Source organism: Aspergillus karnatakaensis, assembly GCF_047715665.1.
Source record: "Aspergillus karnatakaensis strain CBS 102800 unplaced genomic scaffold BJY04scaffold_2, whole genome shotgun sequence".
Taxonomy (NCBI): domain Eukaryota; kingdom Fungi; phylum Ascomycota; class Eurotiomycetes; order Eurotiales; family Aspergillaceae; genus Aspergillus; species Aspergillus karnatakaensis.
This window is the reverse complement of record NW_027395714.1, coordinates 72,210-94,149: the sequence shown is the minus strand read 5'-3', so window position 1 is coordinate 94,149 and position 21,940 is coordinate 72,210. Positions and strand designations below refer to the sequence as shown.

Below are 21,940 nucleotides of genomic sequence, written 5' to 3'. Positions count from 1 at the left end.
CTTTAAGATATGGTACGATAGGCACGGTACAACAGCCAAACGTTACCTTAAGAAGAGAGAATTGAGTAAATCTCTGATTGATCTCAACTCGATGGTTAGACAACACTGAACACTTGTATAAAGATATTTCCTAACTTTGGGGTTGCTATTGTATGGCACGGCGCCGAAGGGCCTCAATGCATCTCTGTCAGGGTGTATAAGAATATCTGCCAGCAGACTATACTGTGCATACTTACTATAGGCATAACCACTCCTCTTTGGCCCTTGCTTAGTCTCTATGATGCTCATTGGTTAGGAATATCATTGCCTAGCATCCGAGAGAGATCGACGAACGCAGAACTTAAACATCACCGAGCAATAATAGGTACTCCGTACCGATCTAGTATGAACTAGCGCCATGCGGTTTAGCCTTGGGTACGAGGGAGCATATGAGGGTTTTTTCGATTGGCTCCAAAATTCTGAGCCTCATCGTCGGAGCGGAGCGGGCGCAGCGGTCGTTCAGCCCCCAAGGCAGGCTTGCTGACTTGGATTTCCAACAGGGCTGATGGACGCACAGCCGGAATTCGGCGTAATATTGATTCGATTGGGAGAGATACAACATCACTGGATATATCTCTCATGATTCAATCTCTCGCAATCGACAAAACATCGCGAGTCAAGCAGAGTAGTGACTCTAATTAGGTATGAGGTTGATGATCCTGCGCATCTTACTGCCAAAAACGGTTTAGCAAGGGCCCACGGGCATTGTCCCATGCTTTTCAGCTCAGCTTCTATCTCATATATATTCCGAGTACGCCACATGCTCACCACGATGAGATTCTCCCACCACTTTAGACTCGATTTTCGACCGAAATGCCCTCGAATTTCACCGCGATATCCTGCCGTGAAGCGAACGCCCTCGCCTTAATCCAGATCAAAGCAATTATTTATACGATCCCTACTATACCGAACAGTCACAAGGACTACCTCCTCGGTCCTGATCCATGCTTTACGTGCCCGAAAACCGATCAGAACGGTCAATGCGGAGAAAAGAGCGGACTTATCGATCGGATTATCCTACCAGAACATGGAAAAAGACCTGTTGTTCAAGCCACTGCGACGATATCGTATACTGGAGCCGATACCCCACCCTACACTTTATCCGTAACCCACGGTCTGGAGAGCGCATTTGAAAAGGAAAGGCGGCGAAATATGCAATTTGAAGTGAGGTTCAAGGAGATACATATTGGACAAGGGCAAATTCCGCTTCCGACGGGGTGTAGGGACTGGGGCGAGGAGACGGAAAGTTATGTGTGGAACGCTGAAGAATTTCAAAAGGAGGAAGGAGAGGGGGTACCCAGGGGGATGGGAGCTGCTGTTCAAGTTAGGAGGGTGAAATAATGAGATGCTGGGCATGTGTGAGATGGAGCTGGCGTGTACTTGTTTACCTCGAGGTATATCGGTGAGAAGCAGGAAAGAAGGACGAGGTCTGTTGTTTTGGTCGTAGTGGTTCACTTTGACGCCGAGCCGAATACCACAGCCCCAGAATTGGGAATTGGTATTATAGCTGATTTTGCCCATCGCTTCTTGATGGTCTTCCATAACACAGACAACATATCCGGTTGCGGAGTAAGAGTTTGGAATACGTTCGCACGTTCCCAACATTTGCCGGGGTTATTGGAATGGGTGCATAAAGAAAACGGGTTGTTCGAAATACTGAATAAACTCCTGTCGGCTATTCGGATAAGTTGTCCATCAAAGCTGTCACCCAACACTTCTCCTCGGCGGCCGACCAGTTCTCGGAGACATGATATTGTGGCCCCAGATAGTCATGAGATTGGGGCATTTTGTGGCACTGTCCGTTCTTTACTCTGCCATCGTCTGCTGCAGTGATTGCGTCCCCGAGACCTGAGCACACTAAAAGGGCGTCGACTTCGTTCGCAAGGCTAATCCAAGCTTTACTGGAACTATCCAGGTCGAGCTTTTTCATGCAACTGCCTGCGCCAGGCTGCATGATGATGTCCTTGAACTCGAACCCATACAACTTTCCGTCTACACTCGGTTTTCCGGCATCCTTTGCCCTTAGTAGATTGATGTTAAGTCCAAGAAGGAGCTGCTGGAACTGGAATGCCGTATTTCCATCCCCAAGAACAGGATTCTTCCCCATGCCATTCAGAAGTTTGGTAAGAGCGAGACCATCAGTGTACGGTTCAACTAGTGGCACCCTATCATTCGGACAGCCACAATAGGCTGTATAGGCCAGGCTCATGTGCAACAGTAAACCCAATTTAGGGACCAGCCACGCTCTACGCTCGCTTGAATCGTAAATAAGAGCAACCTCGCGCGCGGCATTCGTCAGTAGCCGATGGTAATTGCTTGTCGGGTCAAAGCGGAGTTTATGAGAGCAGTAGGTATAGTTCGTTTGTAGTCCCAAGACTGCAGATAGCGGCGCAGAGGCACCTGTTTGTGCTAGAGCCGCGTACCCGGTCTTTACAAGTGATGTATGCTTGTATTTCCCCTTCGTGTATCCAACTGAAGTTGGTAGCTTGTTCGTTCCGAGGTTGATTTGCGCATCTGCGCACCACCCCAGAAAGCATCGCTTCCTTTTGAATTGATTCGCGTCTCCAGTAAGTATTCTGCTGCCGTAAACTTGCAAATATGGATTGATTTGACCTTCTTCATTCGTCAGAAGGTGAAATTGAGCGCAGTTCCAATCTATCGCTGTAGGATAGTGTATGGTATGGTAGCCGACAAAAACTATGCCATTTTCGACAATCAGCTGGAATTCAACAGCCGCCATAGACAAGAGGATGTCAAAAGGCATCTCCAGCCCCTTTCCAAATCTGGTACGCTGCTCTAGGCTTGTTGAGACCAGTGTGCAGGATCGGAAGAGGTTCCGCCAGCAGGTATGTTCTTTTCCCAGCGATATGGTCAATTTTGTGTCACATGAAACACGGAGTGTTTTCGGGAGGTTAAGTGCTTCAACCACTTTAAATCTATAATGATGGGCTGATAAGGTCATCTCATTGTCGGGGACCGCTTGATAAACCGCTCTGCATAGCCAATCCCAGGCCTCGATGAAGTCCACATCGTTCTGTGCGTGGATCATAGACGGAAAACTAATCACGACGGCAGATTCGTAAAGTTCAATGCTCCCACTGTGCGTATCCGAAGTCCTGAGTTCCGTTACTGATACGAGTTAGCCTATCAATGAAACTTGTGTTGCACGTTGGCCATGTTGGAACCTACTCGGGCGGCGTTCCGCTTGCTCACGTCTCCAACGCGCCGCCCACGCCAGACGCCACATTCTAAACCTCCAGGAGTGCATATCATTTCCGTGTAGTTTAGCAGGCCCAGCGGGAGAGGACACCCCAGGCGAATCGAGGTCTTTCAAGACCGCTTCTGTAATTTGGTCTAGTATCTTTAGGATAGTTGGAGACCAGGTACCCCATCTCTCAGCTAGATAGTCACCACAAGTAGTTGCCATCAAGTTTTCCGGGCTAGTTAGGTCCTTCAACAACACAACATGTGGAATCGCGCTCCAGGCTTCATTTTTAGCGTTGTAAAAGGATCTCATAAGCTGCGGTATTTTCCAGGCCAGTGTAACATTAACCTTATCGGTCCGTTCGCCTTCATATCTCAGAAGTCCCTCCCGGATGGATTCGTACGTCTTATAATCGGATCCATGCTGCATTTCTGTCTATATATCGCCATCAGCGTCGTCGATTGAGATAAGCATAGGACATGGAGTATGCCACTCACCGTAATGTTCTCTAGATATACTCGGTGTGGGACGTTACATTGATGTTCAGGGGCGATAGCGCAGTTGCGAGATGAGTGAAAGACCTTCGGCGCGTAAGATGAGCTGACCTTCGATTCAGCCTTGGGCAGCTCATATGCAAGCCTTCCCGCTGCCTTGTCGGAACAATGAGCAGCCGGAAAAAGAAATTCTTAAGCGCTTTATTAATTGCTTATAATAAGTTATTATAGGTCGTTTAGCCAAAGCCGGCTGAACACTGCGGAACAAGACTTGAACATCCATCCGAAAAGCGCCTTAAAGCAGTTTGATAGCATGCCACCTTGAACCATCAAGAGACATATCTGTTTCGAAGAACTCCATATCTAGGCCTTTATACCACTTAACACACTCCATATCCAACTTGTATCCCCATTCCGCGAGTTTGGCGAGCAAAAGATCCACCCAAGCATAACGATCATCACCAACCGAGAGGCAGAACCCTGTGCTCATGTAGGGCTTGACAGTCATCTAATACTTTGGATAGAAGCCAGCTGACTCCCAATCTAGGATTGCTTTGACTTCGCCATCATCCGATAATAACAGGTTTGTCGGCCCCAAATCGGCGTGGTAGAAGTGGAATGCAGTAGAATCAGGCGGATTGTAAGATCTAGATATCCTTTGCAAATAGGTTTGAAAGGAAGAAACAGACATCGGCCCTAATAGCCGGGGCTTCCAAGATGGATGAGACTTTTCCGCGTGTACATTCAGGAAATTGTCGTATACCCCACGCCCTGTCGCGGATTGCAGTTTGTCTGATGTAAGCCCTGTGAGCTTGGAGCAATATCGAGCAACAGTACTCGCTATGCCGTCTTTCATCTCTGGTGTGAGATAAGGCCATGCCCGAGCTAGTGTCCTTCCTTGAATACGCCTTAAGATCAAGAATGTTCGACTGAGCTTCTCATCCAGCCACGCGTAGATCACGTCGGGAACTGGAATATCGGGGCAATTGGTCTTGACAAAGGCGATGGTATCACTTTCCATCTCCATTCCACCAGTCCAGGTCTTGACCCTGCATATCGCGTTGGACCCAATTGGCCACACCGCGGATGATGTACCAGCTTTGTAGACCAGGTCTTTGGGTGGTGGATCGGACAGTGAGAGTTCGCTATCATCTTCGACTAGACAGAATCTGTCGCCTGTATCCTTCCAAGTGATCATATCGTTCTTGACCTCGTCGCCTATCAGCTTCTTGCAAAGAAACCTTGATCCCATCTTGAGGGTTTCAGGATCCCTTTGCGAGATGGAGCGCTCGATCGGGGGGCTAGCCTCACTGGATCTTGTTAGTACACATCTTCAAAGTGAGTAAACGTGTAGATACTAGAACATTTCTGAAACAGGATGGTTAAAGCGATCGCAGAGGAAGCTTGACTTGGATGTCTTCAATCATGTTGGAACCCGTGGACGCCGTACCTAACCCCGCAGTCAACCTCAAGGCTGCCCTCTCTTCTGATTGGGCCACAAGACTGGACATGCAGCCTTTAGGACTGTGACTCATGGATAGTTACCACGTCTACCTGACTTAGGTAGTCTTTCATACCAATTCCCTACCGGAATAGGTTGAATGTGTGATTTATGCAATTGAATGTGGTGATTGGAGCAAGGATCGGCCTGTGAAGTAATTAAAAAGTCCAGATAGATGAGAGCAAGACAGATTATGATTATGAGGATATAGCAGATATGAGTACACTGGGTCGATCTCTACGAGATACAGTCTGCCCGCTCGGATCATTTCACATCCTTTCCAGAGCATACAGTGAAGGGCCCATTTGGCGAATTTATCCTTGAAAAGGCCTCAGATCCATCATCTCCATGTATTTCTTTCGATCTAGACAAATCACAAATAAATTCTTTCGAAGATCATGCGGCTTCTGGTGAGAAGGTCAAGTCCGAGTGGTTGTGGTCTGTGTAACGAATTAGCAATCTATTTTGTGCAAGGAAAGATTGAGTAGACATACAGAGCGACTATCTTTCACCAGTGAGATGGATATCACACTTCTCGCAGTGTGAAGCATCCAGAATATTGTGAAACTTGCAGTCAGGGTAGTAGCACTTCTCGTGGTTGACCGGTTCGGGGGACTGAGTGTGGACATTTTTGAGCTAGCGACTCCACTCCAATTGAATGGTGTACGCAAGTGTAGGCTGCTAAAACGTACTCTGAAGGAGGATGAAGCGCAAAATACCGAATAGAATAAAAGACGAACGTGGTCAGCATGGCAGTATTTATATCTTCTGCGATAATAGGAAAGAATATGATTCCACAAGCCTTGAATTGAACCTGCAAGATCAGGATCACAGGGTAAAGTAAAGATAGACTACTGGTACCAATCTCAAAAGTGGATGCCACCTAATAGCGCTGTCAGCGAGGCACTGAACATCCAATTAAAAGAGAGGTCATTCTTGGAAATTTCCAGAAATGACCTCTGTTCTGATTGGGCCATGATCCTGAACATGCAGCCTACGGCGCTAACACGGCCTAGACTGCTCTCTGGTACCTAGGTACCTCCGGCATCGAGACCCTAGCTTTCAGCTGGCCCTGAGAGTAGATCTGCTGTGTCTTTCTCTCTCATCTCAGCGACCCGTCTCTGTTCCCGTCTACCACCCCAAGTGTACCAGCTTGCTCGCTTTACAGCTTGCTGCATCCAATCGTTCCGTGGGGTGAATCTCCTGTACCAGACTTAGCATGTATCTTGGGCTCCTCTGCAATATAAATAACATACCACTCATGATTTTCGTAACCTGCGAGGTATACTGAATGCGGGATTCCCATGACCTCGTCGCGTGTAAGCTCTTGTCGAACATTCAAGTCGATTATAAACCACCTCGTCACAGGTGTATCAGAATCGAAATCAGCCGGAATATGAGCATGATCATAAGAAGAGACTTGAAGAGTAGGATAGAACCCCCGGTTCAACACTTGCGAGCAGAATGCTTTGGCTAGAGTATCGAAGCGCTGTTGCGGATGTCCGGGTATATCAGTTACCGTTGCGCGTACTACAGCGCGTATTGGGGTATCCATGGTGGTTAATCTGGATAAGAGCTATATACGAAGGGAACAAACCCCCGCATTGATGGATTAAGCCATGTTACCCCGAGAGTCACGTGCCATGCATGGTCTGTCAAAACAAAGAGGACATCCAAGTCTGCTGCTGTTCCCCTGCTTCTACTCTCAGATTTTCAGTTCCTACATCAATTCATACAGAAATACAGAAACGCATCACCAAAGACTGCAGACTTTACAAGGCGGTAGTCCGAAGATCTATAATCATCTACTTACATGGAATCCTCTACCCCCTGCTCAGCGTGCAGCTGGACCCCCGAACGTCAAAAGCATTGCAGCTACGAAAGCCACGTCAACCTACTCTACTCAGCCGGCGACCGCGGCGTCTGGTCGCTAGGCTCAAACCTGATTCTCAAAGACCGAGCATCCAGACTCCCAACCTTCGAAGTACCGAACATCCAGCTCGTACAGGAAAAGACATCGATCCCCGTTCCTACCGTGGTCGAATCATGGCAGGAAGGCACACACACTATGATTCTTCTGAAACGCATCCCCGGCGAGCCTCTCAGCAAGGCCTGGCCAAACCTTTCTACCGACGAAAAAGAGAGCATCGCCAAACAAACCGCGGAGTATCTGCAACAGCTTCGCGACCTACAGTCCGACCAGATTCAAGCGCTGGGTGGCCGCCCTGTCTACTCCAACTTTCTGTTCCACAGTCGACGTCCGTGGGTCCGGAACGGGCCTCATGCGCATCATCACGGGCCTCTGGCTTCTGATGACGAGCTTTGGGCTGAGATGGAGCGTGGCTTGGGAGAAGACATTCTGGAAGCTGTGCGGATACGGCTTCGAAGTAACATGCCGTCTGCTACGCCCTACACGTTTACGCATGGCGATCTTACGAATGTTAATATCATGGTTGAGGATGGGTCTGTTACTGGGATAATCGACTGGGAGACAGCTGGATACTTGCCGGTGTGGTGGGAGTATGTTTGTACCTCGGTCCCGGATAGTGAGGAGGACAGAGAGTGGAAGACTCTGTTGCGGAAGTATATGCCTGATTATAGTGCTGCTCGGGAATTCTGGCGGGATTATCATTATCTGTGTAGGGATCCGGGCAGTGAAAGGGCGATGAAGTTTATCGAGGCAGCATGTAACCAGGTTCAACCATAGTCTACTTGGCTATAAACTCCAATCGGGGTGAATTGCGTGTCTACTCCATCGACATCACATGGCAAATCTTTGCTGAGAATCTGATAAAGCTGATCTAGGTTTAGTCTATCAATGTCTACAACGAAGCTCTCTCGCCATCTCCCATTAAATCAAGCTCACTATTCCAATCCCATTTCGCAAACTCGCCCATCTCCATAGGACCCTCATCCTCGATGATCGGCGAGCCAGCTGTAAGAGGAAGATCGCTCAAGACACCGGGATCAACCGTGTAGTTCTCTTCCCTCGATTTCAAACTCCCCGGTGTATCGCTACCAGAGCTCAACACCGGCTCCTCTTTCTCTTCAGGCGTCTTCGCAAAGCAATCGATATTTATGGAACTGAGTTCCGACACTGGATTTCTTGGGTCCATCATACTCCAGTAATCCAGCACTGAGCGGAGGACCGTAATATCTGTCTCTGTAAGTTCTTGGAACTTCGATGCGGGACCGAGCAGGATTCCGCTGTACCGGACGCAGCGGTTTGTGAAGAAGCGGAGAGCGTCGGACTGTTTCATCATGGTTAGCATGTCGAATACAGAGATAGAGTTCAAGGCTTTACCATGATGTATGAGTTTTGCCACATCTCCGACATCTCAGAGAGGTACTTTAACGAGGTTTTGAGGTACTTCGACGCTCTCTCGCTGGCGGGTTTATCTTTGCTGTGGAGGAGGATCGCGTGTACTGTTCCCGCGACAAGAACGCAGTAGCTGTAGAACGATGGCGCAAGCATATATCCTGCTGCTTTTGCGTCTACAACAAGAGTTGTAAGTGCCTGGGCATGGCCCCAACATGAGGCGTACTGTGCGTCAACCCAGGCTGTTGGGGTGAATGGGTATGATTGTATCCTCATCCCCAGTAAGAAAGGATGACTGAGGATGCAGTGTGTGAGATGGTAAAGGGTAAGTGATAAGACAAAATGCGATGTGCGATCGCCATGCGGCAGCTGGATGTTGGTTTCTCGCTCCGGCGAGCGGCTGCTAGGGGAGTGCTGGTCGGCCATCTCCTTCAAGTCCTCGAGGCTGGTGTAGATATTGCTGTAATCGGAATTGACGCGCCACGGCTCGACCGTTTTCGGTTCGCCGTTCATCATGCAGTCGATTGTTCGTCCAAGTAATGCTGCAATTCCAACACTGAGTCCAGATAAACCGACCACTCTATCCGGCAACCCACGCACTTTCTCATCCAGCAACTCTCCCACCGTCATAGCACTCTCCTTCGGCTTCAAGGCTCTATCCACCGGCAACATCAACCGAGTATCCTCCACCTTAATCGCCGGCGGCCGTCGAAACGAACAACAGACAAACCGATCCAGCAAAAACAGCGACCAGAACAGCCCCCTCCGCTCCTCCCTCTCCTCCCCCGTCAACCCCGTATTCTCAGCCTCAACCATCATCCCCAAATCCTGACTAATCCGCACCGCCATCCCAATCTTCACCCACGCCGCCCGCCGTCTCCCAGCCGTCGCATCAATAATCGCCAGCAACGCCAACGCCTGAACCACCGAGACATCGGAACTATCACCCAATCCATCCGGCGAACTCATAATCATCTCCCACGAACATTGCGCGTAGGAGTCGATGGTCTTTTGCTTCCGCTGCTTCCATTGCAGCTGCGAGCTGAAGCGCACGGCGGTGGCGATGAAGGCGAGTTGCAGGTATTGCGGGATCTGGTTCAGGGTGGCTTTGCGGTGGAAGGTGGGTGGGTGGAAGAGGGTGTAGGGTTTCGCGTGGTAGTGGTGGAAGAAAATGGTTGTTGCTTCTTGGAAGATGGAGTGTGCCATTGTTAGTTTACAATGGCATGTGAAGTTGGATGAGCTTGGGCCATGCCAGGTGCCATGGGATGGGATGGGGAGAAATTTCTGGGGTAAGATGGAGGTTGTGGGAGTGAGGTTACATTCATCACTGATAAGATAGACCCCGCAGGTTGCAGCCGAGGCTGAGGCGTCTGGGCTTTCTGCGGGCCGCCTATATCCGCGTTTTATACTACAGCTTCAGATCATGGTTATCAATAACATCAGCCCGCCGTATTCCCCTGCTCAGGAAGTTTCATAATTGACTCCCAATTCGGTCTCTTCAAACAATAAACTCTCAGCCCTAACAATCCCCCTGTCCCGAGCATTCCTCGCCAAAACACAACAGGTATCCAGCAATATCACACGAATCCGCAATGTCCCCAAGTGGAGGGAGGTATCCCAACATTCTGGTTCAACCTTAACAATTCTAGCTTTTCTCTCCTTACAGGCAGATATTTCTCTTCATTCAAAAGAATAAAGCAACAAGGTACAGAACAGCGCCCGATCTAATAAGGCCACTGTATAGATTTCTTTGCAAATTTTCATGCTATTGCTTTTTGCTATAGCTATTCAACATATTACACTATCTTGATACTATGACACCAATCTCCTCAACACGGCGAAGCTCCTCCTCGTCGAACCCTTCGGCCGGGACTGCCAGAACCTCAACCATCCTTGGATACCAAATTTCCTGCATAAACTCGTGCAGCCTTTTCTTGTAACCATCATACTGTGCAGTAAATTCAGCGACAAGGTCATTTAGTTGCTCAATAAGCAAGCGTTGTTCGTCCCAGATTTGAATGTGATCCTCACGATCACATTCAGTTATCTTCTGGTAGGCAAAGCACATCCCTTTCGGAGGATGGCAGGTATGTGTCAGCTCCAAGGCCTCGAATGTATAGAATCGAATGATTGTCTGGATAATGGCCGTGCGATCTTCAGGTCCAAATAGCTCTGGTGCAAGATCCCATAATTTCTCAGGATATAACACGATATCTCCTGTTTCCACAGAAAGGAAGAATCTAAGGCCTAAATGCCTAGAGCTCCACGTGTAGAGTAGGACGGTCAACGCCGAGCAGCCATCCTCTCTCGCACAAGCACATATACATTCGTCGCGGATTGGGTCAGTTAGAATCATGGACAGAAGCTTTGTCGTCTGGGGATCGGCCATCAGCTTAAGCACCGACTCTAAGCCGGGCTTCGAGTTTGACCCCCAGCACTCATAATCTAAAGCGCAGACTATTGTCAATATAGTTTCCTCTGCCAAGAACCAGATTGCAGGGCAGCCCGCTGTTGAATAGTGGTGTAAATCAGCTCCCTTCTCTATCATCCAATTGGCTATCCGAGCAAATTTTTTCAATCCAATTGTGCTTGACAAGGCCATGAGGGGTGTTATGCCATTTGGACTAGCTTGGTTAAGGTCAGTAAACCCAGCATCGTACGCCATTTCGGCAGCGATAATGTCCCCAATAATATTGTCGTATATAGTATCACAACAAGACCAATCATCTTCCGCAAGCTCGATGGTGTCAGCGTATGAGTTTATTGCATGGCAAACAGATTGAGTCTTCGTGTCCAACAAATGATTTGTCGGTAGGGAGAGCGAGGAAATTGTTCTTGTTGGCAGCACTTGTAATGCTAGATCTTGGAGTTCTGATTGCTGTACTGCTCGCCGTGAGATGGCTTGTTTAAATAATGTGGGTTCGTTCGTGCTGACCGCGTAATATACTGCGCTGAGGTCGATATATTTTAGTTTCTCCAGCAGTATCATGGCACACTCGATCTCTCCTAGGAAGCATGCGAGGCGGAAGACATCACTAATTTGCCTGTCCTCTGGAGGCAGGCTGGATTCGAGAGACATTTGCAGCCCCTCCGGCCAGCCTAAGCAAGCATGAAGAAGCCAGACAGATTCAGGAAATGTTGAACTAGGTTCCAAAGCCAACAGCCGCTGCAGCATCGCTTTGGACCTTGTCAAGGTAGCCTTTTCTATATCTGACAGCACGAAGTCTAGACACACCATAATCAGCTAGTTATCTTGGAAATTATGAGCTCCAACGGAATTGCATACATTCCTGTCCATTGGCCAAGTATAGCTTCCTTGCTTCTTTGAAAGGACTGTAGACGGATCCATTGGACTTGACATAGATCCATCCTGACAGCCGTGGTAGTCTCAAAGCACTGCCGTGTATAAGTAAATCCTGAAGGAGAGCGAAACCTACGTTGGCTCAGCCATCAAACGCGTCATAGTGGCTGAATGTCCCTGGTGAAATAGCAGCATCAATCACTGTATCCCCATACACGACCTGTTCGCCGACCGGCACACCAGCCTCGACCATATCACGTATGAAGTCACGTAAGATATCTGAGGAGTTGACGTCTCTATCCACAATTAGGTTCCTCCACGGGCTTTTGAAAATGTCTAAGTGGCTCTATCAGCAGTTGTCCTGTGTAGTATTGATCTAAATGTGTTGATGAAATGAATACATCGTGCAGGGGACCCAGGGTAACTTTACATGAAGTAATGTACTACCGTCTTCAAGTCGGTCAGTAGGTGAGGCTGTTCCTTCGTGAAACATCTGAAGAAGCCTAGTCTTGATATTGCCGAATGCCTCCCGTGCATTCGCCCTAGCTGACGAGTCCCATGCTACGCCATGTACCAGTTCAAATGCAGGAGACCAGTGTACAACAGCATGTATCCGGATAGTCGGGCTGATTGAAAATGCCCCCGCCCCTCTAGTCATTGTTATCATAATATGGATTGAGAGGGCAAGAAACCGATTGCAAACCGTATATCTCCCTGCCAGCCCAACCGTATTCTGACCACTAACATATAACGGACAGGTCCTGTCATGAAGAGTAAAAACCTTGACGTGATTAAAGAGTCCCGGCCTGCGATAGCATGTACAGTAGGCTGTGATAAGGTTGCTCTGCATAGCCACAAGCCTGCGTCTTATCTGCGAGGAGGAGCTCATGAAGTGTTGTCGGCTACAAAGATCACGCAGTGTACTCGGCTCTGGGACCATTGTTGCTGTGGACCCCCGACCTCGGCTAGTTATTGCGAGAGCCTAAGCTGTGTGAGCATGCGCATCTTCATTAGGACGATGGGAGCACTACCTGCGAGACTGGGGGCTGAGAGACCAGAGAAGAATTCGCTCGCTCAACTACGCCGACTATTCTTGTTGTGGAGACGTCGATTGATGACGTTCTTGATATAAGCGCTTGTATATCCCTTTGCTGTTGTGCTAAGAGAGCACTTTGCTTCAAATCAGAGAAGATCAAAAACGGGTTCGAGGATCGCTTACCTGTTGAAGATCTGCAGAGCAAGACCCAGGTTATCTTGAAGCCCCGAGACCACTTGGGAAAGCGTGATTAGGGTCTCCTGCTTAAAAGGGTAAGTCGCTCTTTTTAGGCGAAGCCACTCGTGTTTTCTCATGAATGGTGCGCTCGGAGTATCACTTGATTCGCATTTCGCCAGCGCCTCCCTGAGCGTTTGGCATCCTCCTTGACACTGGACTAGATTGTCCGCCACCAGCTGGCGAAACTGATCCATCATACCTGCTGGGAGATGATCTTCTGGCAATAGCAACCCCTCGAGCAACTTCAGGGTTCGTTGGAGGCCATCGACTTTGGCAGTGAATCCTTGAATCTGCTCATCATAGTCCTTCCAGGGCCTGTAATAGCGCAGAAGGCCTTGACACAGGGTAAGACTCAGGGATACAACACCCAGAACGCCCGCGCTGACCGAGAATGGATCGCTCATTGTCTTTCTTCTTTATCAAGTACATTGTCTTTCTTCTTTATCAAGTACCGCAGTCTATTGCAGGTAATAGTTTCAGATGAGATGGTCGAAATTTTGGGGGGTGGGACTGCGTGAATTGAAAGACCCTCCTCGGCGCCTGCCATTTCATCGAGTGCGGCTGTGGTAACACCAACATAATCACGTTGACAAATGAACTGAACCCACGTAGTTAGAAGGTGGCTTAGACGAGGCTGAACAGACAATCCAACGATTCTCAATGAAGAGGATTATCTCTCGTGGTTCATCTGCAAACATATACTCTGCAGGACCTAGTGGTTAAATACATAGACCAGGTTTTGGGAGACACCTGCAGATACGGGAGATGCCGGTTGCCATCTGGAGTGTTGCGAGTGCGTTGATGCTAAGCATTTGCTCTCTGATGCGTTATGGGTTGGGATGATAGGATTGGAACCAATGCAGACAAATCCAAATTGATTCAGATCCGAAGTCGTGGCTAAACTTAGAAACCTTGCAGACAGATAGGTATACCATAGCGTAACGTTATGGCCCCTGCTCACCTACACAGTACGACCTTCATAAGGGCTCACGACCACTACTTCTCAAACCGATACCCCTTACTCCCCGTCATCGACTCCTCAAACTGATACCTCTCCTCCAACTCATAATACCTCTCAAACCCCACCCCCTCACAAACCTCCCGATACCCCAAAATCACCGGCGGCGCCCCCGTCAAAAGACTTCCCTTAACCCCCTCCAACGCACTCCTCACACTCTTCAGTTTCGCCGCAACAAGCGTCCACGGATACGCAACAGCACTATATCCAATCTCCGCAAGCTCCTTCGCACTCAGATTCTCCGTCTTCCCACCCTCAATGATATTAGCCAGCAACGGGAACCCCAGATCCGCACGTAGCCGCTCCATAGACGCCCGATCAGGGAGGGCCTCAACGAAGACAGCGTCGACGCCGATGGCGATTGCCTCGCGCGCGCGCGTGAGTGCTTCGTCGTACCCGTGGATTAGACTGTCTGTGCGCGCGAGGATCCAGATGTCAAGTCCTTCGTTGCGGGCGTCGACGGCGGCGCGCCACCGCGCGTACGCTTCGGAGCGGCTGACGACGGATTTTCCTTGGGTGTGGCCGCAGCCTGGGTCTGTTAGAATCTGCTATAGCTCGAGTCTGCTCTGAAAGGGCTCACGTTTTGGCCACGTCTGATCTTCAATCATGATTCCTGCTGCGCCGGCGTGCGCGAATCTATTCCACACATCTTCAATCAGCATCCATATCCTCCCGACAGTACGGAAGATGAAAGACGAAAGTAGGGAGAAAGGGATCGGAAACATACCCCTGGACAGTCCGTCTGACATTCATCGGCCCCCCATACCCGGTATCCCCATCCGCGATAACAGGGATGTTGACAGCCGGCACAACTTCCTGGATCTTTCCCGCGACTTCCTGGAACGCAATGTACCCTGTATCCGGCAGGGCGAGGGAGCTTGCGATTGCGTAGCCCGCGAGGAAAATCGCGGGGAATCCCGCGTCCTCGCAGAGCTTGGAGGTGAGTGCGTCGTAGGAGCAGACGTGGGCGAGGATCTTGGAGGGGTCGTTGTGCGCTTCGAGGATCATGGAGCGGAGACGGGTGGCTTGGTGGGAGGGGGTTGCGCCGCGGGTTAGGGGGTACAGGGTGTCAGTGGTAGTGGTACCGTTGTTGGTGGTTAATGGAGAGGAGAAGGAAAAGGGGTAGGGGGTTTGAGTTTGAGAAGACATTTTGTTCGTTGGATTGGGTGGTTGAGACGGGTTTGTATAGAATTGTGCTGGATAGGGAGTTGTTATGCTGTGCGGGGAGGTTAAACAGCTATATATGCGTCCATGCCCCGCGAAGAACAGCCTCCGACGTCGGAGTCGATCCAGATTCATATAAAAACGTCCCCTGCTAGGCGAGTATACCCCCCATATGAGGGGTGGTCGTCTCGGCTACCAGCGGCCCCGAGCTCGGTAGACAGGGGTCTGATATAGTTATCTCCTGCATAGGTTCGTCCGTACCGGCCGAGAGAGGCATAACTTTGGTCTAAAGGACTATCTTTCACTTCCTTTCCAATATTTACATGGTTTCACTATGAAGGAGGGATATCCACATCCCCCAGCATCGGCAAATTCCACAAAAAGTCCAGACTGTCCAGCTCCAACCCTAACGAAACCCCCTCCCCGTGTCCACCGCCATTACTAAACGGCGCGATATTCGGATCAAACGGTCTCGCCCACCAGTCTTCGCTTCCGGGTATCTGGTCGAGGCCGGTGTAGGGCTGTTGCGCCCAGGTTAATGTGCTGCCGGTATTATACGGTGTCGTCCCGGACAGCCCTAACGTATCGTCGTGTTGCCGTTGAGTCAGAGGAGAGGTATAGCTGAATGTACCGGTGGGTATAGTTGCCCCAGCGGACGAAAGAGGGTTCGGGGTATGACCGGGGAGAATAAAGTTCGCTCTAAACCGCGCAACATGTTTCTCCAACAGCGTCGCGTAGCGAAGGGTAAAGTCCATGTCGTCTGTTCCCGACGACCGAAGCGCAATAATGCATCGGTCCAACGTATCAAGTGATGTCTGCAGATCTGCGTATCGAGCTCCGAGACTTATTGCCTTGAGGAGAAAGATTGACGAAGAGGTGATACAGATCAGTGTGCGGAGTGGTGCGTAGCGCAGCTGGCCCTCTGCAGCCATTGCGCTGGCTATTTCGAGGACGCTCCGTGACCCGCTCACCACGTCGCGGATAAAGGTGTGGTCTTGTGGGAGGATGCAGGATTCGACGCCCTCGGTGAGTTGGGTTGTGGAGCGGGAGACGGCGCGCTCGACGACAGCTTGGATGGATAGGGCGCTAGTGCAGGATTTTAGGTAGTGGTATTCGATTAGGATGAGGGAGGAAAGAGATCGAGGTATATCTAGGTGTCGGAAATTAGATTTGTCTTGTAACAGGGACCATCAAAGTACCAGGAGATGCTGTTAGTTGCTCATGCCACCGATCGAGCGACGGCGCGAAATGCTGTAGCAGAATAATATACTGGCCCGAACCTAGTTGCTGCTTGGTATACTGCATGGATTGGAAGAACATGGCCGATGCGGTCTTCATCAGTCGTGTTAGCTCTGTCCATAGCCTCATACAAGTAGACCACTGCTGGTCGATTGCTGCTTCCGCTGTTGATTGTGCCGTTGCAGCGACAGGCATATTATCCGGGAGCAATGATGAACAGCCCATTTTTACAGCCATCTGGGTGACATAGACATAAAGAAGGCGAACCGCACGGCTGTAACGAGCATTTAGTTGGGGGTCACTGGCTGTCGCCCCGTCGAATATCCCCAGTTCATATGCCAGACTAGTCGCAGCGCCGAGGAGCATCCATGACATACGTTCCGAGCGACGCGCAGGTTCGAATACGTCTTCGCGCCATCGGATTAGAGGAACATCGCCGTTTGTGTGTAGTCGGTTGCGCCGATCGTATGCTGGAGAGATGAGCTCACCATCCCAGCCCTCTGTATCCGGGGGAAAGTGCACAGATCGAGGATGCCAGTCTGATATCAGTATAAGACTCTCAATTGACCCGACAATGCGTGTTTTCGCAGTAGAGTGCTTTTCTTGCCCGAACATGAGACGTCGAATCAAGAGCTCACAGTACTGCCACAGCCGTTGATGGATGAAGTGACTCCGAGAAACGCCACCAGCTCCAGGTAGGATGAAGTAGCGAGAAGAGATCATAAGCAGAGTACAGCACAGCATAGGCTCCTCGGCAATAAGACAAAGGTGGTTCCCATGATCGCGGTATTTGTCCGTTAAAACGGGCGAGAGTGGCGCCAGGTAGCGATAAAATCTGAAAATCAGCAAGCATCGACAGAATATAAGAAGCATACTTACAAGTCAAGATAAGTAACCGCCTCCTGCGCCGTAAACCACCCCTGCCGCACAAACCGACACTTATCCCAGAGGTCCAGAACCTCCTCGCTCGGCTGTGACAGTGCCGACACGGCAAGCTGGCCGCTCTCCGAAACCGACTTGGCAGCAGCTCCATGTCCCGGAAAGGTTCCCGGGGCCGAAAATCCTGCCTCCTGCACGGGTACTTGTCTCGCGGCATCAAACAACACATCCAGCGCATCGCTCGGCCGCGTGAAGATAGTCGACATAACCGGATCCGTTAGCGGCGACTCCTCTTCGGATCCATTGCCGTGAGCCCGCGAGTTAGGATTGCGATTGTCATCGTCCTGTCTTCCCTCAATTGTGGAATTGCGACGGCTAGGTTCGGAGCCCCCTGTCGTCTCATCCTCACCCTCATTACCTCCATGTTCATCTTGGTCTTGTGGTTGACTTGGAGACGATCGATCTACACTCATACTCTCCGCCTGCCTCGTCCACTTCGGCGCCTCCCGCCTCTTCCCCTTCTTCTCAGTCCGCTGAAACAGACACTCTCGATGCTCCCGCTGGCATTTTGCGCAGGGCGGCTTGGATCCAAGCACGCAGCGGACTTTGCGCGCGCGGCAGCTGAGACAGGCGACGTAGCCCCGCTTGTAAGAGGCGCTGGGGCGGTTTTGAGCGGGCGTTGGTGGCATGGCGTGGGTGGTGGTGGGAGGGAGAATCTGGGGAAGAGGTTGGGTCGGGTATGAGCGGGAAGCGAAAGGCGGGGAAAAGTAGGGTTAGCTTGCCTGTGGAGACAGCTTGCCTGTGGAGACAATAGATGTAATGGGTGGGATGTTATTGGGTGGGTAGGTGTGAGTTAATTAGGGTCATCTTGGCTTCATATACTGATATACAGAACATAGATAAGTTTTTTTTGCGTTGTAAGTTATACTAGCAGTGCTTTACTTTCCGGCCATTGTAGTCCAGGACAAGAGGTGTATAGAGACTGAGATACACAGTACACCTATAGATCTTTAAAAAGGAACCGAGCTGATCAAACGAAAGGCATTTTGATGTCATGCTCCCCCGCTAAGTAAACGTCCGATGAGTCCACACCAACCATCAAAAAGGCAATCAGGAGAAGACCCCGTAGCTTAAGAAACATTGCAAGTTTCTTATACTCACGTTTGCTCTGCTGTGTATCTCCGCCAAAATCAATCTGAGCATATTTTTCCAAGGCGGACTGGAGGTCCCATGGCTCAAGTTTGCCTGTTGAAGGGGAGGCTTTTGCTTTTGAGCTCAGTTCAGACCACATCAAGCCTGGGACAGGGCCTTGTCTCGTAGCCTCGCTACTCGATTGGGTAGTAGGGTCGTTTTTCTCGGGGCTGTGCTGCTAGAGGAAATTGAGCATTCGTCTTTCGAGTATTCTAGAAGCAACTAAAGTGCATGCTTACCTGGTTTGTAGTAGGAGCCTGACCTCTTCTTTGAGGTCCCCTCTTCGGTATTACTTTGTCTTGACTGCCAAGTGCTGTAGGATCCCAGCTCATAACAATACCGAGGAGAACGTTTCTTTCTGCAGTGGACCATTTGCCATCCTTGCCTAGAGCATCCCCCGAATTCATGGCAATGTCTGACTTGTCCATGTCATCAAGGGATCCTCGAATATGGAGCCTGATGACAATGTCAAGCGCCGTTATCTGGAGCCAGAGCAGATTCTGCGGATTGACCTGGCGGTCTTTGTATCGATAACGAGCAGCAGTAAAGTCCTCAGCCCATTTGATTGGATTGAAATCTTCAATGAGCTGTACCATCTGAGGCAGCAGTGGAGCCTTGATGTTTATTCTCGCATTGCCAGAAGTACAAGGGGGTGGCATTTCACTCCGGACTTCGTCAGGCATGATCTCACGCAAACTGCCCAGGGCCCCGAAACCCCAGCCGGTGAAGCCAAACGATGTGGTGGGGGGAAGCCTGCCTAGGGGGGCCGATCCAACATTTGGCGAGTAAAATCTGGACTCCAAGAGGCTGTGTGAGACTTTGACAAATGAAATATCGGCTTCAACTTGCTGAAACATCTCTGACAGAGATCGGGATTCGAGCTGGAACCAGGGCAGGAAGGGAAGCAGCATGATTTCGGAGGGAAACCCACAAGTGACCATCGGAAGGCCGGCGAACGAACTAGCTGCAAGAATTGTGGGTACCGTAAGATTTGCTCTTGCCTGCCACTCTGCAATGGATTTGACGATATCCTGTATAGATTGGCTACGGTTTGTCATGAAGAGCACATCGTTGCCACCACCCGTTGGGGAAGACAGCGATCCGCCTGTCCCCAACAGGATATTTGCCTCATGGATGAATTCTTGGATGGTCGGTGCACCACGAAAGTAGAACAAATCGACCATTTGGGCGTAGTATTCGAAGCTCCAATTCTCAATGACGGCCTGGAAGAGAATTTTCAGAGGGAGGCTCCTGCCGTCAAGCCTGATATTTCTTTGCTTTCTTGTCTCAATGACACAAATGGCCATGGCATCACCATTGAAGCAACCCACATCGATATTACCGACAGCAAAACACATCGCTCCTGCCAGCCAGCAAGACCTAGCTGTCTGCCACTGTCTCAGGAATTTGGATTTCGATATCGACTGAATGTCTCCCTCGAAGCGGATCACTTTTCCAAACGTCGGGATCTCCTCCGTGGTGATTGTACCATACGGACTGACAGCTTGTAATACACGGGTCTCAGCATTGATTTTTACAGACTCAAAGCCCAGTAACAATGCAAGGCATCCTATGTCAAACAATCTAGGCCGTTGAATGGGTACGTCAATGCTTGTTGGAATCGAATCTGCGTCTTCATGGCCTAGCGTGAGCGCAGAGGTATCATTAATTCCAGCTGCTTGGACGAGCTGTGCCCATGTTGCACGAGGCCGACTAAAGCTTCCACTCTTCCGCTTCCTGCCATGTCCTATCCTGTAAGTTCGAAGCATTTGGGGCCTCTCCAATCTTATCACGTAAATCAGATCTTGCAACCGCTCAAACCATGTCAAATCTTCTCGTCCAGGTGCAGAAAGGCTCTGTCTTTCCGTCTCGTCAGGATCAAAGGTCCGCTTTCTCTGCGATAGCGAGTCAGCAGATGCCCGCGCCTCTTCATGACTATTGCGCGGCTTTGCTCCACCCACTCACTCTTCTGAGTCGTCGTACTCGTCTACTTCAGCTTTTTTCTTTGACGCTACCCAAAGGCCACTTATGTCATGCCTTCGGAGATCACGAGCACCAGGGAATATGCTCACACGCTCGTACTCGGACTCAACTAGGGCGGCGAGAATTGCGCGGTAGCTAAAGTCAATCTCAGGATAATAAATCTTAACTTTGCCATACGAGAGCCCCCAGGTGCGTTGTCTCGCCGACACGCCAATCGCCGCCTGATTGGTCTTCCAACGAAGGGTAGAGGAGATCAGGTTTCCAATGAGCAGCTGAAAAAAGCCGACAACAAAGGCAGCAACCGCCAAAGCGAGTGCACTGACTGCGATGCGGTTTGCTGTGTACGCAAGGTCTGTTTGCGTATCGTCCGATGAATTATCCATTCTCGCAGATGGCTGAAGCAGTAAGTAGTTTGGAATAAGGAGAGATCAAACGCGCTGGAAAGGATCTCGGGGCACTGTCCTCAGCTCAGCTGCAACAAGGCTTGAGCTAGGCGCTTTGGAAAAAGCAAGCACGCAGCCTAGCAGCCAGCCAGTGATACGACAGTTCCGACAGGCATGGGAGGAGGCCTTTTTTGATTTTCCTCTTCTCTCAACTGAGAATCCAACTTTGTGTCTCTGCTAATTACCAGTCACCAGTTAAAATAATCAGACTTTGCAGTACTTAGGCATTGATCATATATGACGACTCATCAAGACCAGTTAAGCAACACAGAATTCATTGAACTATCACTACTCCATTTCCCTAACTCCTTGGAGCCAGTTCATGCATCAGCATAGATCGCCTTCACAGATATTGCGCGTTTCCAATACAGTTTCACAATAAGATGGTAAAAAGCTTGTAGAAGAGTATGCGGTACGATCTCACGGCCGCCGTTCCTAAGCGGATAATGGGGTATAATCTAATCGAAGCGCCCCGCATAGTAATTGAAGCGTGTAATACAGACATATGGATCCGAATTCATCCACTTACCATAATGAATATTCGCAGTACCAAGACCCCATGCATAAAGAGGCATCAGCGCATCAAATTCATGGCAAACAGCCAAACCCCAAGGGTCGCTTGACGTCTGATGTGTTGTTATGTTAGCAATCACCATGCTCCTGGCCCAACTCCACAATCGACGTTGCACCCGGGGTTAGGCTCCCCACGGGAACGGCGGCGGCGTTAGCCCTAGAGATCCACAATGACCAGCGTGGCGCAACAAAGTATATAGAAAACAGGGGTAAAAGCGCTCCTAGAAGGCTTGGTACAGCCCTCATTCCTTGTTTGTGAACGGCATCAGGCTAGACAGTTCCAAGTTAGCATTGCAGATCATCCTAGGCCTCCCATCA

General features: G+C 50.0%; 11 protein-coding genes across 11 annotated transcripts; 3 read left to right on the top strand and 8 right to left on the bottom strand.

The window, feature by feature from the left end:
* The first annotated feature begins 726 nt into the window (after nt 1-726).
* On the top strand, nt 727-1,547 carry BJY04DRAFT_42320 (uncharacterized protein). The gene has a single exon (XM_073720358.1). The coding sequence runs from the start codon at nt 853-855 to the stop codon at nt 1,378-1,380; it is 528 nt and encodes a 175-aa protein (XP_073576640.1). The 5' UTR covers nt 727-852; the 3' UTR covers nt 1,381-1,547.
* BJY04DRAFT_42324 (uncharacterized protein) lies at nt 1,444-3,296 on the bottom strand. Its single transcript, XM_073720359.1, has one exon. It carries the CDS (start codon nt 3,086-3,088, stop codon nt 1,715-1,717), a length of 1,374 nt encoding a protein of 457 aa, XP_073576639.1. The 5' UTR covers nt 3,089-3,296; the 3' UTR covers nt 1,444-1,714.
* A 653-nt stretch (nt 3,297-3,949) lies between these two features.
* BJY04DRAFT_176617 (uncharacterized protein) lies at nt 3,950-5,107 on the bottom strand. The gene has a single exon (XM_073709502.1). It carries the CDS (start codon nt 4,988-4,990, stop codon nt 4,247-4,249), a length of 744 nt encoding a protein of 247 aa, XP_073576638.1. The 5' UTR covers nt 4,991-5,107; the 3' UTR covers nt 3,950-4,246.
* A 1,035-nt stretch (nt 5,108-6,142) lies between these two features.
* BJY04DRAFT_42311 (uncharacterized protein) lies at nt 6,143-6,962 on the bottom strand. The gene is made up of 2 exons (XM_073720357.1): nt 6,496-6,962; nt 6,143-6,442 (listed from the first exon to the last, which is right to left on the bottom strand). Exons 1-2 carry the CDS (start codon nt 6,792-6,794, stop codon nt 6,295-6,297), a joined length of 447 nt encoding a protein of 148 aa, XP_073576637.1. The 5' UTR covers nt 6,795-6,962; the 3' UTR covers nt 6,143-6,294.
* On the top strand, nt 6,963-8,201 carry BJY04DRAFT_227163 (kinase-like domain-containing protein). Its single transcript, XM_073718574.1, has one exon. It carries the CDS (start codon nt 7,053-7,055, stop codon nt 7,944-7,946), a length of 894 nt encoding a protein of 297 aa, XP_073576636.1. The 5' UTR covers nt 6,963-7,052; the 3' UTR covers nt 7,947-8,201.
* BJY04DRAFT_212797 (fungal specific transcription factor domain-containing protein) lies at nt 8,062-9,764 on the bottom strand (the record flags this gene model as incomplete). Its single annotated transcript, XM_073714693.1, has 2 exons — nt 8,062-8,490; nt 8,544-9,764. The coding sequence occupies 2 exons, from the start codon at nt 9,762-9,764 to the stop codon at nt 8,062-8,064; spliced, it is 1,650 nt and encodes a 549-aa protein (XP_073576635.1).
* A 1,477-nt stretch (nt 9,765-11,241) lies between these two features.
* BJY04DRAFT_176612 (uncharacterized protein) lies at nt 11,242-11,502 on the top strand. The gene has a single exon (XM_073709501.1). It carries the CDS (start codon nt 11,313-11,315, stop codon nt 11,466-11,468), a length of 156 nt encoding a protein of 51 aa, XP_073576634.1. The 5' UTR covers nt 11,242-11,312; the 3' UTR covers nt 11,469-11,502.
* A 675-nt stretch (nt 11,503-12,177) lies between these two features.
* Nucleotides 12,178-12,793, bottom strand: BJY04DRAFT_42296 (uncharacterized protein). The gene has a single exon (XM_073720356.1). The coding sequence runs from the start codon at nt 12,746-12,748 to the stop codon at nt 12,236-12,238; it is 513 nt and encodes a 170-aa protein (XP_073576633.1). The 5' UTR covers nt 12,749-12,793; the 3' UTR covers nt 12,178-12,235.
* A 1,335-nt stretch (nt 12,794-14,128) lies between these two features.
* BJY04DRAFT_204522 (isocitrate lyase/PEP mutase family protein) lies at nt 14,129-15,299 on the bottom strand (the record flags this gene model as incomplete). Its single annotated transcript, XM_073713499.1, has 3 exons — nt 14,129-14,679; nt 14,731-14,786; nt 14,878-15,299. 3 exons carry the CDS (start codon nt 15,297-15,299, stop codon nt 14,129-14,131), a joined length of 1,029 nt encoding a protein of 342 aa, XP_073576632.1.
* A 332-nt stretch (nt 15,300-15,631) lies between these two features.
* On the bottom strand, nt 15,632-18,121 carry BJY04DRAFT_227159 (Zn(II)2Cys6 transcription factor; the record flags this gene model as incomplete). The annotated part of the gene is made up of 3 exons (XM_073718573.1): nt 15,632-16,464; nt 16,514-17,388; nt 17,433-18,121. 3 exons carry the CDS (start codon nt 18,119-18,121, stop codon nt 15,647-15,649), a joined length of 2,382 nt encoding a protein of 793 aa, XP_073576631.1. The 3' UTR covers nt 15,632-15,646.
* A 341-nt stretch (nt 18,122-18,462) lies between these two features.
* On the bottom strand, nt 18,463-20,989 carry BJY04DRAFT_212793 (uncharacterized protein; the record flags this gene model as incomplete). Its single annotated transcript, XM_073714692.1, has 3 exons — nt 18,463-18,801; nt 18,863-20,516; nt 20,589-20,989. 3 exons carry the CDS (start codon nt 20,987-20,989, stop codon nt 18,463-18,465), a joined length of 2,394 nt encoding a protein of 797 aa, XP_073576630.1.
* Nucleotides 20,990-21,940: the final 951 nt, after the last annotated feature.

Coding starts and splice junctions, on each gene's coding strand:
- BJY04DRAFT_42320 (XM_073720358.1), top strand. CDS start 853: ATGCCCTCGAATTTCACCGCGATATCCTGCCGTGAAGCGAACGCCCTC.
- BJY04DRAFT_42324 (XM_073720359.1), bottom strand. CDS start 3,088: ATGATCCACGCACAGAACGATGTGGACTTCATCGAGGCCTGGGATTGG.
- BJY04DRAFT_176617 (XM_073709502.1), bottom strand. CDS start 4,990: ATGGGATCAAGGTTTCTTTGCAAGAAGCTGATAGGCGACGAGGTCAAG.
- BJY04DRAFT_42311 (XM_073720357.1), bottom strand. CDS start 6,794: ATGGATACCCCAATACGCGCTGTAGTACGCGCAACGGTAACTGATATA. Junction 6,443..6,495: donor GGTTACGAAAATCATGAGTG/GTATGTTATTTA, acceptor AGTCTGGTACAG/GAGATTCACCCCACGGAACG.
- BJY04DRAFT_227163 (XM_073718574.1), top strand. CDS start 7,053: ATGGAATCCTCTACCCCCTGCTCAGCGTGCAGCTGGACCCCCGAACGT.
- BJY04DRAFT_176612 (XM_073709501.1), top strand. CDS start 11,313: ATGAGTTTATTGCATGGCAAACAGATTGAGTCTTCGTGTCCAACAAAT.
- BJY04DRAFT_42296 (XM_073720356.1), bottom strand. CDS start 12,748: ATGAGCTCCTCCTCGCAGATAAGACGCAGGCTTGTGGCTATGCAGAGC.